The sequence below is a fragment of the Falco rusticolus genome, chromosome 12, assembly GCF_015220075.1.
Source record: "Falco rusticolus isolate bFalRus1 chromosome 12, bFalRus1.pri, whole genome shotgun sequence".
Classification (NCBI taxonomy): Eukaryota; Metazoa; Chordata; class Aves; order Falconiformes; family Falconidae; genus Falco; species Falco rusticolus.
In genome coordinates this window covers 4,948,400-4,961,268 of record NC_051198.1, presented here as the reverse complement: position 1 = coordinate 4,961,268, position 12,869 = coordinate 4,948,400, and the positions used below count along the sequence as shown (strand labels likewise).

Below are 12,869 nucleotides of genomic sequence, written 5' to 3'. Positions count from 1 at the left end.
ACAATTAACCATTTCTAAAAAAAACCAAACCCAAACAAAAAACACACCAAAACAATAAAAAAGCACCAGACCAGGAAATATGAATCAATTAGTCTTTGATCCTCCCCTCAGTAATAACATCATCTACAACATGCGTTACTGCTAATCTTAAGTAACCAAAAATGTTGATGGATTTTAAAAATACCAATGGTTAAGAAGAGAGATTCAATTCTATTTCTTTCTGAGCTTTGAGTCTCAAGGTGGCATTCTGAGGCTTCTCCCCAGAAAGCATGAGGAAATTTTCCTTCTAAGAATATCAGGCTACATGGCATCCTCAAGAGATTCCAGCAGGGGAAGCTTTAAAGTAATTCTCCAAGATGCCAATAGTCTGTACACTGAAAGCAGTAAAATGAGAACATACTTGTCATTCCAGTAACATAGGTCTTGAACAACAGGAATAAGAGAGTATCAATAACACCAGTATTTTGCAGTACAAACCCACTCATTTTTCACTTAAAGCTATTGGGCCCACCTTTTATTTTCAGTGCCAGGGCTGGGAAAACAGTTTCCATGTGCATTAGGACTCGATCCAACAGTAACAGTTTGTGACATCAAAACTGCCTTCATGTTAACATTATGATGTCAACTAGGAGACCAGGCTTTTTCATGAAAATAGACAAAAAAGCGGGCTCTTAAATGAGAAACTGCTTTTAAGTGAAAGATTTTTTCATTCAAAGGAAGACAGAAAATGTAAGCAGAAAAAATCATTAGTATTTTCCTTAAAATAGAATAATTTAAAACAACAGCCAGAGTGACATTTATAAGAAATAATATATACCCTGTCTCCCTTCCTAATTCCTAAGGAGTCAGTAACTCCCTTGGTCTATGAAGTCCCATACAAAGTTATCAATAAGTCACGAGAAAAATGCAAAAGTCAAGATTATAATGAAATGAATCATTGTTTCTGGCTGTAAAGCAAAGGCATTCTGCTCAGCCCCTGTGTTTGGTGCAGCTGTAGGCAGATATCCCTTCCCCCTTCCATCACCATTGGCCTTGCAATTAAGCTTCAATATGCCTGTGTGTATATTATTGATGTGGAAACAGCTATTTCCATCATGCCGCAGACATTCTATACTTTTGAAGTCTGTGGTTACAGAGTCATTATTCCATACAACACTTTCCCATCACTAGGGTGTGCAGGATGCCATAAAAAAAGGGTTTTGTGCAAGTTCCAAGCTACTGGAGTTATGTCAATAGTTACCTTAAATACATTATTTTTCATACATGGTCACTCTGCCTTCTGAGGATTTGCTTTAATAAAAAGGACCAGATTGCCTGAGAACGAAGTCAGTAGAGCTGTGCTGATTTGCAGATCTGGTTGATATTTCCATCTTTTAATCTGCATGTTGTTTCCAGGACGATGATGATGATAGTAATAACAGTAGTAGTAATAATAATAATACATTTGCTTCTGTTTGTAGTGAAACACTGCTGGAGCTGAACGCTCTGTTTTAATGAGACACACTGAATGAAACAGTATCCTGCAGTGCAAGAAGCACATGTCAGCTCTCCACCGCCTTAGCATTACGACCCAAGCTACAGTACAATATTCATAATTTTCTTGGTGATCTCCCAGAAAAACCTTCTTAATTTAATCTCTAATGGGATTATCAGCCTCATTAAATTGTAAATCTGCCACAGTCCAGCTGTTGTGGGAACCTGAACTTTCAGAATGTTATCAATTCACTGCTCTGATCTCTCTACCTGAAGTCCCTCTAGAAACTTTTAACACTTTCAGCTTCAAACGCCTGGAGGGTCCTTCCCCACTTCCCTCACCTACAACTTCCTTCCCACGAAAATCCTTGCCTTTTTTCAAGCTAAAAAGGCACCAATCTGCTTCTTTCCTGGAGGTAAGCCAATATACCCAACTGCAGACCTAACCCAGCGGCTCTGGTCCTCTTTCTGTAAGGGCAGGCAGCCAGGCACATATTGCAGAAGCCTGTAGGAGAATTAACTGTGAAGAGCAAAAATACATCTCACTACCCCACCTTATGAGCTGAGAACCAAGCTGACCCACTGCAAGTTTCCTACCTCTGGAGAAGTCCAACAACTCTCAGCCTCTGTTCATCTATCAAGGGCAACACAAGCCCAGGCAGGTATTGCAGCTGACTGCCTTCACAGCACTATGTAAATACAGATGTAAATGAGCTCTGGCCCTCAGACTTCTGGCAAGTTACAAACACGGTCCCTGGTGTTACGAAGTGTCTCCTGCTGCACACAGCGGGAGCAAGCCTTCAGACCCTTCCCAAATGGAGATTCTTGCTGAAGGCAAGGACAAATCTGTCTCTGTAAAGGACACAGAACCAGGACAACACCAGCGTACCTGCTTTTCTAAGTGACCATGGCACAAGGCTTGTGGACAGAAGGTTGCCAAATCCCAGAGGGCACGGACAGGTGACTAGATTCCAAAAAGAGAGGAAACTCCACCTTAGGAAACCATTACTGCTTGTTGCAGACAAGGCCGTCAGGAATACAGGTAATGAAGGATTAGTACTGCAGAGACAGGAAAGAAGTAATCTTAAAGTAATTTTTGAATTCTTTTTTGTGTCCAAGCCAGGCAAATGTAAAGGGCACACAAACTGTTACTTTCTCACGTGCCTGCAAAATATCTTAGGAGAAAAACAAAAAATGTGGAGTACAACAGAGTAATGTTAGATTCTGAAGGAGTTGGAGTTTCTTCCTTGTATATAGCAGTCTAACAAAATAAAAGACTGCCACTTTTACCCAGCACCCTCCTTACATACTAATCTGTAAAATCCAAGTGTCCTTCTGAACCTTTCCTATGTAACTAAAAAACAGTGGTTTGTGCCTGTAACAACCATTTATAACGTCTTTAAAAATACATTTTAATGCCTTTGGCTTTTCATCATTATTTTGAGCAGCTTAAGTCAACTGGGAGCAAAATTCATGGCTCTCATGTTCTCATGTTATAAGAACACAACAAATCAAGTTCCCAAAACAGCAGTCTGCCCTACCAAAAGGGGTAGCCTTAATATAAAGAAGAGAAACATTCCATATCCATAATTAGATAAATAATACTTCAGGCAAGATATGGCACCTTTAAAAGTGCCTTTTCAGTCTTGGATTTTTTCTCTGCTTGTTACTACAGAAACCATCTAGCAACCAGAATCTAAGACAGACTCCACCCAAAACAGAGAAAAACAATATAGACACAGTAGGCTTTTCCTACCCCCCTTTTTTTTTTTCCCCTCCCCCCCCCCCCCTTTTTTTTTTTAAAGGGTGGGTGAGTGCTAAGGAAAAGTATCTTACTGTGCAAAGGATAGGAGCATTTTGCATGCAGTTGAAACAGTAAAGCTCTGATTACAGATGGCAGAAATGAAAGCAGGGAATGAGTAATGAGCAATGAGAAATGCGTAATGCGGGATGAGGATATAATTTCCACACATCGGCTAAAGAAAGGTTTACACTCTTAAGCAATAAAAACAAACCATTAAGCCAGACCTGCACTGTCAGGAAGTATAAAACAGTTCTTGAAACTCTGCAGTTACTATACAAAAGCTTTTCATAAACTTTTGTTTCCTGATCTTCATAAAACATTAACATCAAGCTGCCATATGGCAATTAGCTGCCTCCTGAAATCAATAAAAAAAACCCCAAAAATCAACAAAATAGGAATAGCTGTACAATAAAATAGTTCAATAATTATCCTCTTCTAATAGTGTAGCAAAATGGGTCTAATATAAATGCAGTCCAGATGAGCGCGTTCTTCAAAGCTGAGAGTACAATAAATCATGTTCCTCTCCGAGCCTCATCAGTACTGATTGCACAAGCGAGACCTCTCCCTGCCTGGCAGTGGGGGAAGCAGGTGATAGTCTGTGGACACCCAAACCCCATTACCATACGAGCAGAAAAGGTCTCAACGCCTGATCATGATGAGCCCAGGTTAGCGCAGCAGAGCAGATCCTGCTCAGTGAAAATGGCCAATGCTCTCGGGAGAGCTTACCTCAACTGAAGATCTTCCCACGTCATTTTTACATGTTGCTGACCACAGAAGTCCAACTGAATTTTGCGCAAAAATTATCAAGCCACTCGACAAAGCTGTTACTGAGTCTCAAAAGGACAAGGAGAGATGCTGATCACATTTGTGTTTAGAGAGATGCTTATCTGAAATGCACAAAGGGTGACATTATCTATCACAATCTCTGCCTATATAGATTATATAAGTGCCTAGAAGCAATATGTTTAGGGGAAACCGGCTATAAGGCAACAAAGGCAATTTTGCCTTCGAGATCTTGTGCTTTTTCTCCTCTTAAGGAGAAAAAAGGAGCTAATTTCTTCTCGTAGAGTACTACAACACTAGTAAGTACTGGAGTACTGTGGTGACAGCATACCTTTACTATTTAGGATTATTTAGCAGTCGTTACCAGACTCAGATGTCAGAAAGCCCAAACCTTTCAGGACTGTCTGATCATCAACCCTATTTAGCAGAGTTCAGGACTCCAACTGATCTCTAGAACTTTTTACTACTCATGTATGAAAGTTTGTTGTTTCTTGAATTTTAAATCCTAACCAAACTCTTCAATGCAGCACTCTCACATCTCCAATCTGGAAAGGTTAAGGGTTAAGGATTTAAAGATACACTACAAAACAAATTCTGCAGAAATTTGTTGACATGCTGAGCTTGACACATGCATATTTCCTCCTCAAGATCAGCATGGAACTGATGATTCTGTGACTAAGCCTAAGCAGGTATAGAAACGCTTACGAGAGTGGGTCTTAATAGGTCTACGATTATACATTGGTCTCACAGTGTATTTTACTAAGGATGCAATTCTTTGTCAAGCAAGGAGGTTTACCTTCACAAGGAATACGGCATCACACCATGAGCCAGCTACTGCTCATGCACAGACAAGTGCAGTAGTCAATTTTTTTTAAACAAGATTAGCATCAACGTGTTCTCATGCCTTACAGGACAAGTAAAGCAGTCACCACTCCGTACAAAGCCTCCCTCAATCTAGTTACACATGAAGGGCTAGGAGCTGTGAAACTTAAGCCTTGCAACACTGGAGTTTAGGATCTGGTTAGAAGAGCCATGGAATCTTTGCTGATTTCAGCAGGTTTGGGATCATACCCTTCCTGCTTATAGAAATGGTGCAATCTTCCAATTTTCAGCACTTTATGTCCAGCTTTTGCAATCTCAGGTTATACAGTACACTAGCACTGCTGTGACCACTGGCACAACCATGCATCACAATCAATGAATTCTTGCAGAACTTTTCAATGTGGCACATCCTCCGACTGACAGCCTTGCCAAAGCAACAGCCATAAACTTACTCATCACCAGTAAAGCTGTCAACCAGCAAAAGGCAAACTAAACTTGTGCACATATGACACTCCCCCCTAAAAGTATTAGCCAACAAAACAGCATCGGTCTTTTGAAAAACCAAACAGAGGTTGTCCGCCCAGTGAACTCATAGGCTACTACGTAGTATCAGCATGACCAATATCATCAGCTACCTCTCAAAAATAAGCAGAGCCAAACTGCACAGTGATGGATTGTTCTCTAATAGCTATTAAAAATACTGCTGGTACAAAGAAATAGGTAAGTTTTGTCTTGCCACAGAAACTTAACAGCTAGCCTAAGATATTTCTAAGCTCACAAGAGAAAAACAGAAGCAGCCAAGAGGAAATTAGGTTTTCTCTCCTCCTCTCTGTACCCGTTGCTTTTTGTGACCATTAGCAGTAGAGAATTGTTCTATGAGAAGACCTGCAAGACATCCTGAAGTTAGCCTTTCTGATCAACAAACCTATCTAGTACCTTTGCTGAAACTCAGATGATTCTGGTAAAAAAGGAGGTGTTTGGGGAGGGCCATGAGAAATAGGAGGTTTCTGTTAATAAAAAGTTAGGCTAGTAGGAGGCCCAAATCAGAGGCTCCCAGAGATGACTTAGAGAGGTCTCTAATGGGCCAACTGTACACATGGCTTTAGGAAGTACTACCTCAGTTCACCAAATCCAGAAACTGATCCACAACAGGGCACAAGGTGGTTCTGACATCTCTGGAGGTATCAGCACAGAGTCATCATTGATCCACTAAATACAGTGGAGAGCTCCTGAAATAGGCAGGAACCTACCACCAGCAGCCTATCACAATTTCATTCTGTTCCCAGCTTCAGTGCACTTTTCAGCAGATCACCAAAAAGCCAATTTAAGCTACTTTCCCACTCTACCACTTCAGCACAACTTTCACTCAACAATCAACACAGCCACTGTGTGGTTCTACAGCTAGTAACCTGACTGCCATACCAGTCTTTTAACGCACAACGGGCACAGTAAGCATTAGCTTCAATGCTGCGTTTGCCAAGAACAAATCATGTTTTTGCCCCTTACATGAAGGATTAAAAAAACAAGATGTAAGCACAAGTTATCCTTGTGATGACTGCACAAGTGAACAATTTTCTTCTCACAGATTGGACTTTTCAGAAAGAAATATAAGAGTTCTATCATTTATTATCTGAAATAGATTTAAACATTTGGGAACGGAGAAAAAAAAAAAAGCTTTCAAACACAAAACCCTGGAAAGGAAGACAAGCTAATCTGCAAAACAGCAAGACCATCAGCTGAGGTTAGATACGAGGCTGCATATGACAACAGCTTGCTGTATGTAGGGCAAAAATTGAAGATTAATTTCACTACAACACTCCACAGAAGTGAGCTCTCATCTGAGGTGAGGAAGTATGCAATGCTTTTCCAACTGTTAAAGACAAGGGCTGGTACAAATCAGTTATTCCTCTTTAGCATACATAATCACAAAAAAAAAAAGATGACATTTTAGTTTTTATTATTTTATATTTGGCCAGGACTTTTAAAGGAAGGAATTTTAAAGGAAACATCAAACATTCACTTTTCTGTAGGTCTAGAAAGGATTCACTCTTCCCCCACCCCCACCTCCCATAGGATTTCTATTGGCCCTTCTTATATTCACACTGCAAATTAGTTGGGAATAGCAGTATTTATACTAGATCAGCAACGTCTGGTTCTTATCCAAATGTTCCACCTAAAGAGGATGCCAGTTCTCATGGATTGGACAGCCCACCCTGCAGCATTCCTGAGAATTGTACAATATAATCTTGAAAGTCAGCAGAGTGGATTATCCACTTTTTTCTGGACTTGAACTTGTGACCTTAACAGTAGCACAGCAGAAAGCAAATGTGCTATGCACTTTGCCATAGTAACCTTCCATGTATTCTTTTCAACTTAAATACACACAATTGAAACAGCTACAATTTTGGAAAATTATGTACAAACCCTATATTTTTTTCTTTTTGATTACATATAAATACAAATTAGCTATTCTTCTAAAAAGTGGTTATAATAGTAAATAAATACAAAATAAGAATCTGACCATTATACTTCATGTGCTGGGGTTAAACCCATATAAAATGTACAACTAAAATACATTTAAAATCTTTAAAGGAATATTTCTCTGATTAAAATATTTGTTTTCCCAACTTTTTCGTAGACATAAATATATTTTCAAAATAGTTGTGTTTTTTTCTTTCCATTTCATTACATAAATAAAGTCTTCATTGGGAAATATTAAAGTGTCAGCTTTTTTTTTTTTTGTATTTGTCTAATATATTTGCTGTGTTAGCGGCACCCACAACCCTCCACAACCATATCTTGATAGTTCTTTAATACAACTTTTTCATTTTCATCAAGGTAGAGCATGGAAATAGCACTCAGTTCTGTCGGCACACAGCAAGCCTTGGGGATTTTGGAATTCACTGAATTGACCAAAGTCTGAACAATGGCATGGTTTGTTGAGTTTAGATGATCTGCCAGTGGAAAAGGACATTCCCCATGGCAGTAAAAGGCACTATACCCCGGCGGGGCGACAATCCAGTCATTCCACCCCACATCATTGAAGTCCACATATAACGGATGCCTTTTGCAACTGTATTTGTGGCGTTTACGCTGTTTGTGTTTCGCTTGACGTTTTTCTCTTTTATGAAGCGGGTGTCCCTTGCCATCATGCCCAAACGTTACTAATAATGGCCTGAGCTGAGACCAGCTATCTTCATCCTGATGTAAAGACCTGCTAATCCTAACGTGCCTCTTGGAGGCACTGTTCTCTTTGTCCAAGTGAACCACCTCTACCACAAACCCATGATTAGGTTGTCCATGTGCAATCCACCTCAAAACAGCTGGCGTTACATCAAAACTTTCCCATTTACTTGCATTATGATGCACCAACCTGGTGTCCAAAAGTCTTGTGACAGGGTCCTTAGAGGTGGCTGTGGCTGGCTTTATAATTTCATAAATATTAATACGGTGATGGTAGCTGCTGTTGTTCTCAAAGGCTCCGTGCACCTGCTTCCGAAAAATCTGGAGTTCAGCTGAGGTGATAGACTCCTCATTAGGGATGGTAGTTAAATTAAAGAAGAAACGCCGTGCTGTTTTCCCACTTGTTTCTGGCAGTTCTTCCAAAACTTCTAATTTGATTAAACAGGGAAAATAAATTTAAAAAAAAAAAAAAAAAAGAGAGAGAAAAAATAATCAGTAGCTGAGACATGCAACCAAACCCCTCAGATAGCCTGCTCTTGGCAACTTTCAAGTGACAGCTAACGCATGTGACATACAAGATCTGAAAGACTTTCAGGCAGAAAATACCATCTCCCTTCTCTTTCTGTTTATTTACGCCAGCATGTCTAGCATGAAGCTAAGACTGCTTCATTCACTGTTACACATTTTGATTGAATACTGGTGGCCCTTTGCATTCCAGGTGGTTACAATAAGTGGCAAGAACCATGCAGCATTACTTTGGAATTCAAGGACATTAGTGAGAAAAAAAAAAAAAAAAAAATCAAGCCCTATAGTTTGTGGGGGTCTGATGAGAATCATTAAAACCAATTGAAGACTTAGTGTAAGTATTGCATTTCTGCTGTTTTCAAGAACATGGCTCTAATACCAATTCCTTAAACTCCATTCTGAAAAATATTACTTCACAATTTAGGTGACTTACACATCTTAATTACAGGCAGTGAACTCAACATCTGTAATGGCACTGTACAAAGCACACCCTAGTATTTACCCAAAAGGGCCATGAAGAATGGCAGGAAGGTTCAACTGCTAGAAAGGGGTGAATGGTAAAGGGATAATGAAACAAAAGTCACTTCTGAACAACAGGTTTTCTAAACCACAAAAAAACCCCAAATTTAACAAGTCACTAAACCCCAGGCCATTCTCACCTTTGAGTCAACAAATAACTGAATGAAGCTCCAGAGGGAGTAAAATACATCTAGGGTTGCTAAGAAGCGTGTTGCTGTTGCAGACGTGGAAGAAATTAAAAGTATTTGCCAAAATAAATCTCTCTCAAATGATGGTTTTTAATTTTGGTGCTAAGCATCCTGGAGAAACATTCACTTTCTAAGGGGAAGCCATAACTGCTGTTAGCAGTTCTTAGTCACGTAAGCATTCCTCGTTGGATCCAGTACATCTTTTTGCATAAGGTAAGGCTCAGCTTTATGGTATTTCAGGACCAGACCAATACTTGTCAATACACAGACGTTTTGAGTGGTCCTTCTGCTTTTAAGAAGCCAGTAATACCAAGTGAGATCTTGGTGAAATAATGGACTCACACTGACTTTCTTCTTAATTTTGTGAAAATTATAGAATAGCTTTTATCTCAAAACCAGTCTTTGATGTAACAATACGACTGCTTGAAACTGCAGCCTTTTTACATTTGCCTAAAACCTATAAACTTTGCCCTTCTGGCTCCTCTCTTGTGTAGCCCCTTGCCTACCATGCTCAGGTTTAACATGAATGACCCATGTGCTGGCTTCTCCCCGTTCACTACTAGGTGTTTACTTTCCACGTAGGGAAATACAAACAATGAGAGGTTAAGTTTCATCATTCATCTCCTTTCTCACGATAAGGCTTTCTACTAAACAGCACATCCGCTTCTCCAAGGCCAGCTGCTTTATCCATCAGAAACATTAAATACTAATGAACTTCTTTTCTTGACGCAGTTTTGTGTTAAAAGCATGGAAAACTGTGTTTTCGTTGCTTTTACAGCAGGGCCACGGCACCTGCATGCCAGCACCAGAGTCTAGCAGCCAGGAACAATTACAACCTGGGGAAACGTTTCCCAAAGAGCACGCGAGTGACACGCGCGGCACCGGCTCCACGGGCCTACCCATGCCGTGGCTAATGCCACCGCGACTGCTAGGTAAGCTGGGAAACCCACCCTGCTGCTCAGCAAGGGCCTGTCCCAGAGGGCCCGCTGCCTCGGTGGGCTGCAGGTGAGGAGGGGCGGAGGTGCCGCCGGGCTGCAGCGCTGCGTTTGGCCAGGTTACCTGCAGGTGACAGCCAAAATCTTGCCACAGGGCTGTCGCCAGCCCGGGTGCTGGCGGCTGGGGGCGGGGGCACAGCATGTGTCCGGGCTAAAGAGCTGCTCGACGGCGGGGCGAGGGACCGGCCGAGGAGGCCGCGATTGATTGTTCCATTGATCTCTCACGGGGATTAGATAAGGATTAGGAACCTCCGCGGCGGCCCCGGCCCAGCCGCGCCTTAGGGAGGCTTTCCAGCTCTCTGTCGCCTCGCCAAAGAAAAGCGATCTGTGGGCACGCTTGCTGTGGGGCCGCTCGGTTTTAGCGGGGGGGGAAAAAAAAAAAAAAAAAAGTAAATGAAAGGGGCGGCTCTGGCCGGACGGAGCGGGACGCCAGAGCCCGGTGCCGGGGCTGTGGCCGCGCAGCCGGCGGGAAGCCGCCCGCCCCACCGCACCCGGCGAACGCCGCGCTACCGACGGCCGAGCCTCGGCGCTCCCGGAGAGGAATCCGCCCCGACGCTCCTCCTCCGACCCTCCCCTTTCCCCTCCGCTCCCTCAGCCCGTCCCGCGGGCCCACACCGCCACCCGCGCCCGTGCAGGGCCCCCCCGCCGCCCCTACCTTCGTGGTGGAAGCTGCGGACGGTGTTGGCGCGGCTGGCGGCCCTCTCCAGCGGGTAGCCCAGGGCCGGCGGCTGCCCCAGCTGCTGGCCCGCGTGCAGGCGGTAGAGGTCCAGCATGTAGGGGGGGATGACGACGTCCTTGCCGGGGCTGGGCCGCCGCTTCAGCCCGAACATGTGGAGCAGGCGCAGCTCGAACTCGCTGAGGAGGTCCTCGGGGCGCTGCGCGGCCGAGGCGGCGCGGCCCGGCTCGCTGAAGCGCCGCCGGCCCACCTCCGGCATGAGGCCGGCCGCGCCGCCCAGCAGCACCTGGCAGAGCAGCAGCGCCAGGAGGGAGCGGGTCGCGGCAACCATGATCAACCTGCGCGGAGGAGGAGGAGGCGATGGGAGCCAGTCAGCGCGGACACCGCGCCGGGGGAGCGCGCCGCGGGGGGGGGGGGGGCGGGCGGGGGCGCTCCGCAGGTGGGTCCCACCCCGGCGCCCGGCCGGGCCCCCGCGGCGGGGCGAAGCGCGGGCCATGGTGAGCGGCCCCCCGCCGCGGCCCGGCCGGCACCGGAGGAACCCCCCCGCCGCGGCCCCGTCGGGCCGCTTCAGGTGCTCGGCGGCGCAGCGAGGCAGGCAGATCCCCGTGGCAGGAGATCAAAGGGAGCGAGCCGGGCCGGGCCGGGGAGGGGGAGCGGCGCGGAGCGGGCCGATCCGATCCGCAACAAAGGAGCGCGGAGGTGAAGGGGCGGAGGGGGCGGCCGCTGTCAGCGCGGCCGGGGCCGGGCCGCTGCCCTCGGCGGGGCGCAGGTGTGCGCCGGCCCGGCCCGGGCCTCCCGGGACCGCTGGGCGAGGGAAAGCGCCCGGCGCCGGGCGAGGGAAGGGGCGGCTGCCCGGCCGACGCGCCCGGCGACCTCCCCGCTGCGCTCCCGTCCCGACCCCCGTCTTCCCCTCCCCGCGCCGAGCCGCGCCGAGCCGCCGGGGCTCGGGGCCGGCTCCGCTTCCCCCGCGCCGCGGCTCGGCGGTGGGGCAGCGGCTTCCCCCAGCGGAGAGGAAGGGAGGGCTGCTTTCCCTCGGCGGAGTGGAAGAAGGGGAAGGAGGAAAATACAAATCCTGCTACGTCCTTAGCCAAACCCACAGGATGATATTCTGCCCCGTGAAACTCTGCGCTGGATTATCATTATTATTATTATTATTATTGTTATGATTAGTGTCCCGTCCCCCCTCTCTCTTCCAGAGCACTAGCACCTCCGCCGTGGCCCACGGAGTCATCCTGCGGAGGAGGCTTTCAGCGGATCTGCGACCGCCGGAGTTATACCTGTGTGCAGCAGCAGGGGTTGTGTCTGCAGGAGGGTTTTCTGCTCTCGGGGTGTTTTTCCCGCATCACTTGGTGTTACTCCAAACTTCGCTGCTGCTCCTCTACAGCTGCCGAGCAGAAAACAGAAGTTCCCTGAAGTACAGTCCGCCTCAGAAACATACTTTTAGCAGCTGGTTGAAGAGGCAGAAGGCAAGTCCCGGCCAGGGAAGGGCTTCTCCCTTTTAAAAGCAGCGATCGAAAAGTTGTTGCTTCTTCTTCTTCCTCCTCCTCGCGTGTGTGTGCGTGTGCCTGCCCGTGAATGGGTCCCTATGTGTCTATGGAGTTAAAAGGCTCCTTTTAAAAAATGTCCTTTGCATCACCCGCACCAGACAAATGGACATTTACTGAGGCTCCCGCAGCAACATTAAGATGAAGCTTGACTTTTCTCCGCTCCCTTAAAAAGAAGAAAGGAGGGAGGAGAGAAGGAAAAAAAAAAAAAAAAAAAAAAGGGTGGGGAGTAGCCTGCTGCCGGCCCGCGTGGAGAGCCGCGCTAGGGAACAGCGCTGGGTGCCCCGCCGGGCCAGCCGCCTCCCGCACCGCACCGCACCATTGCCGGGGGTGCCCGGCCGCCGCCGGGGCTTTTTG

The 12,869-nt window shown here is 45.9% G+C and overlaps 1 protein-coding gene across 2 annotated transcripts; it reads right to left on the bottom strand.

Moving 5' to 3' along the window:
• Window positions 1–3,286: 3,286 nt before the first annotated feature.
• Window positions 3,287–12,358, bottom strand: BMP2 (bone morphogenetic protein 2). 2 transcript variants are annotated; one of them, XM_037406009.1, is made up of 4 exons: window positions 12,246–12,358; window positions 10,948–11,306; window positions 8,256–8,493; window positions 3,287–4,164 (listed from the first exon to the last, which is right to left on the bottom strand). In XM_037406009.1, exons 2-4 carry the CDS (start codon window positions 11,297–11,299, stop codon window positions 4,161–4,163), a joined length of 594 nt encoding a protein of 197 aa, XP_037261906.1. In that variant the 5' UTR covers window positions 11,300–11,306; window positions 12,246–12,358; the 3' UTR covers window positions 3,287–4,160. The 2 variants fall into 2 exon arrangements, with proteins under 2 accessions (XP_037261906.1, XP_037261905.1); XM_037406008.1 differs by lacking the exon at window positions 3,287–4,164 and having other exon boundaries at window positions 6,823–8,493.
• Between the last annotated feature and the right edge of the window lie 511 nt (window positions 12,359–12,869).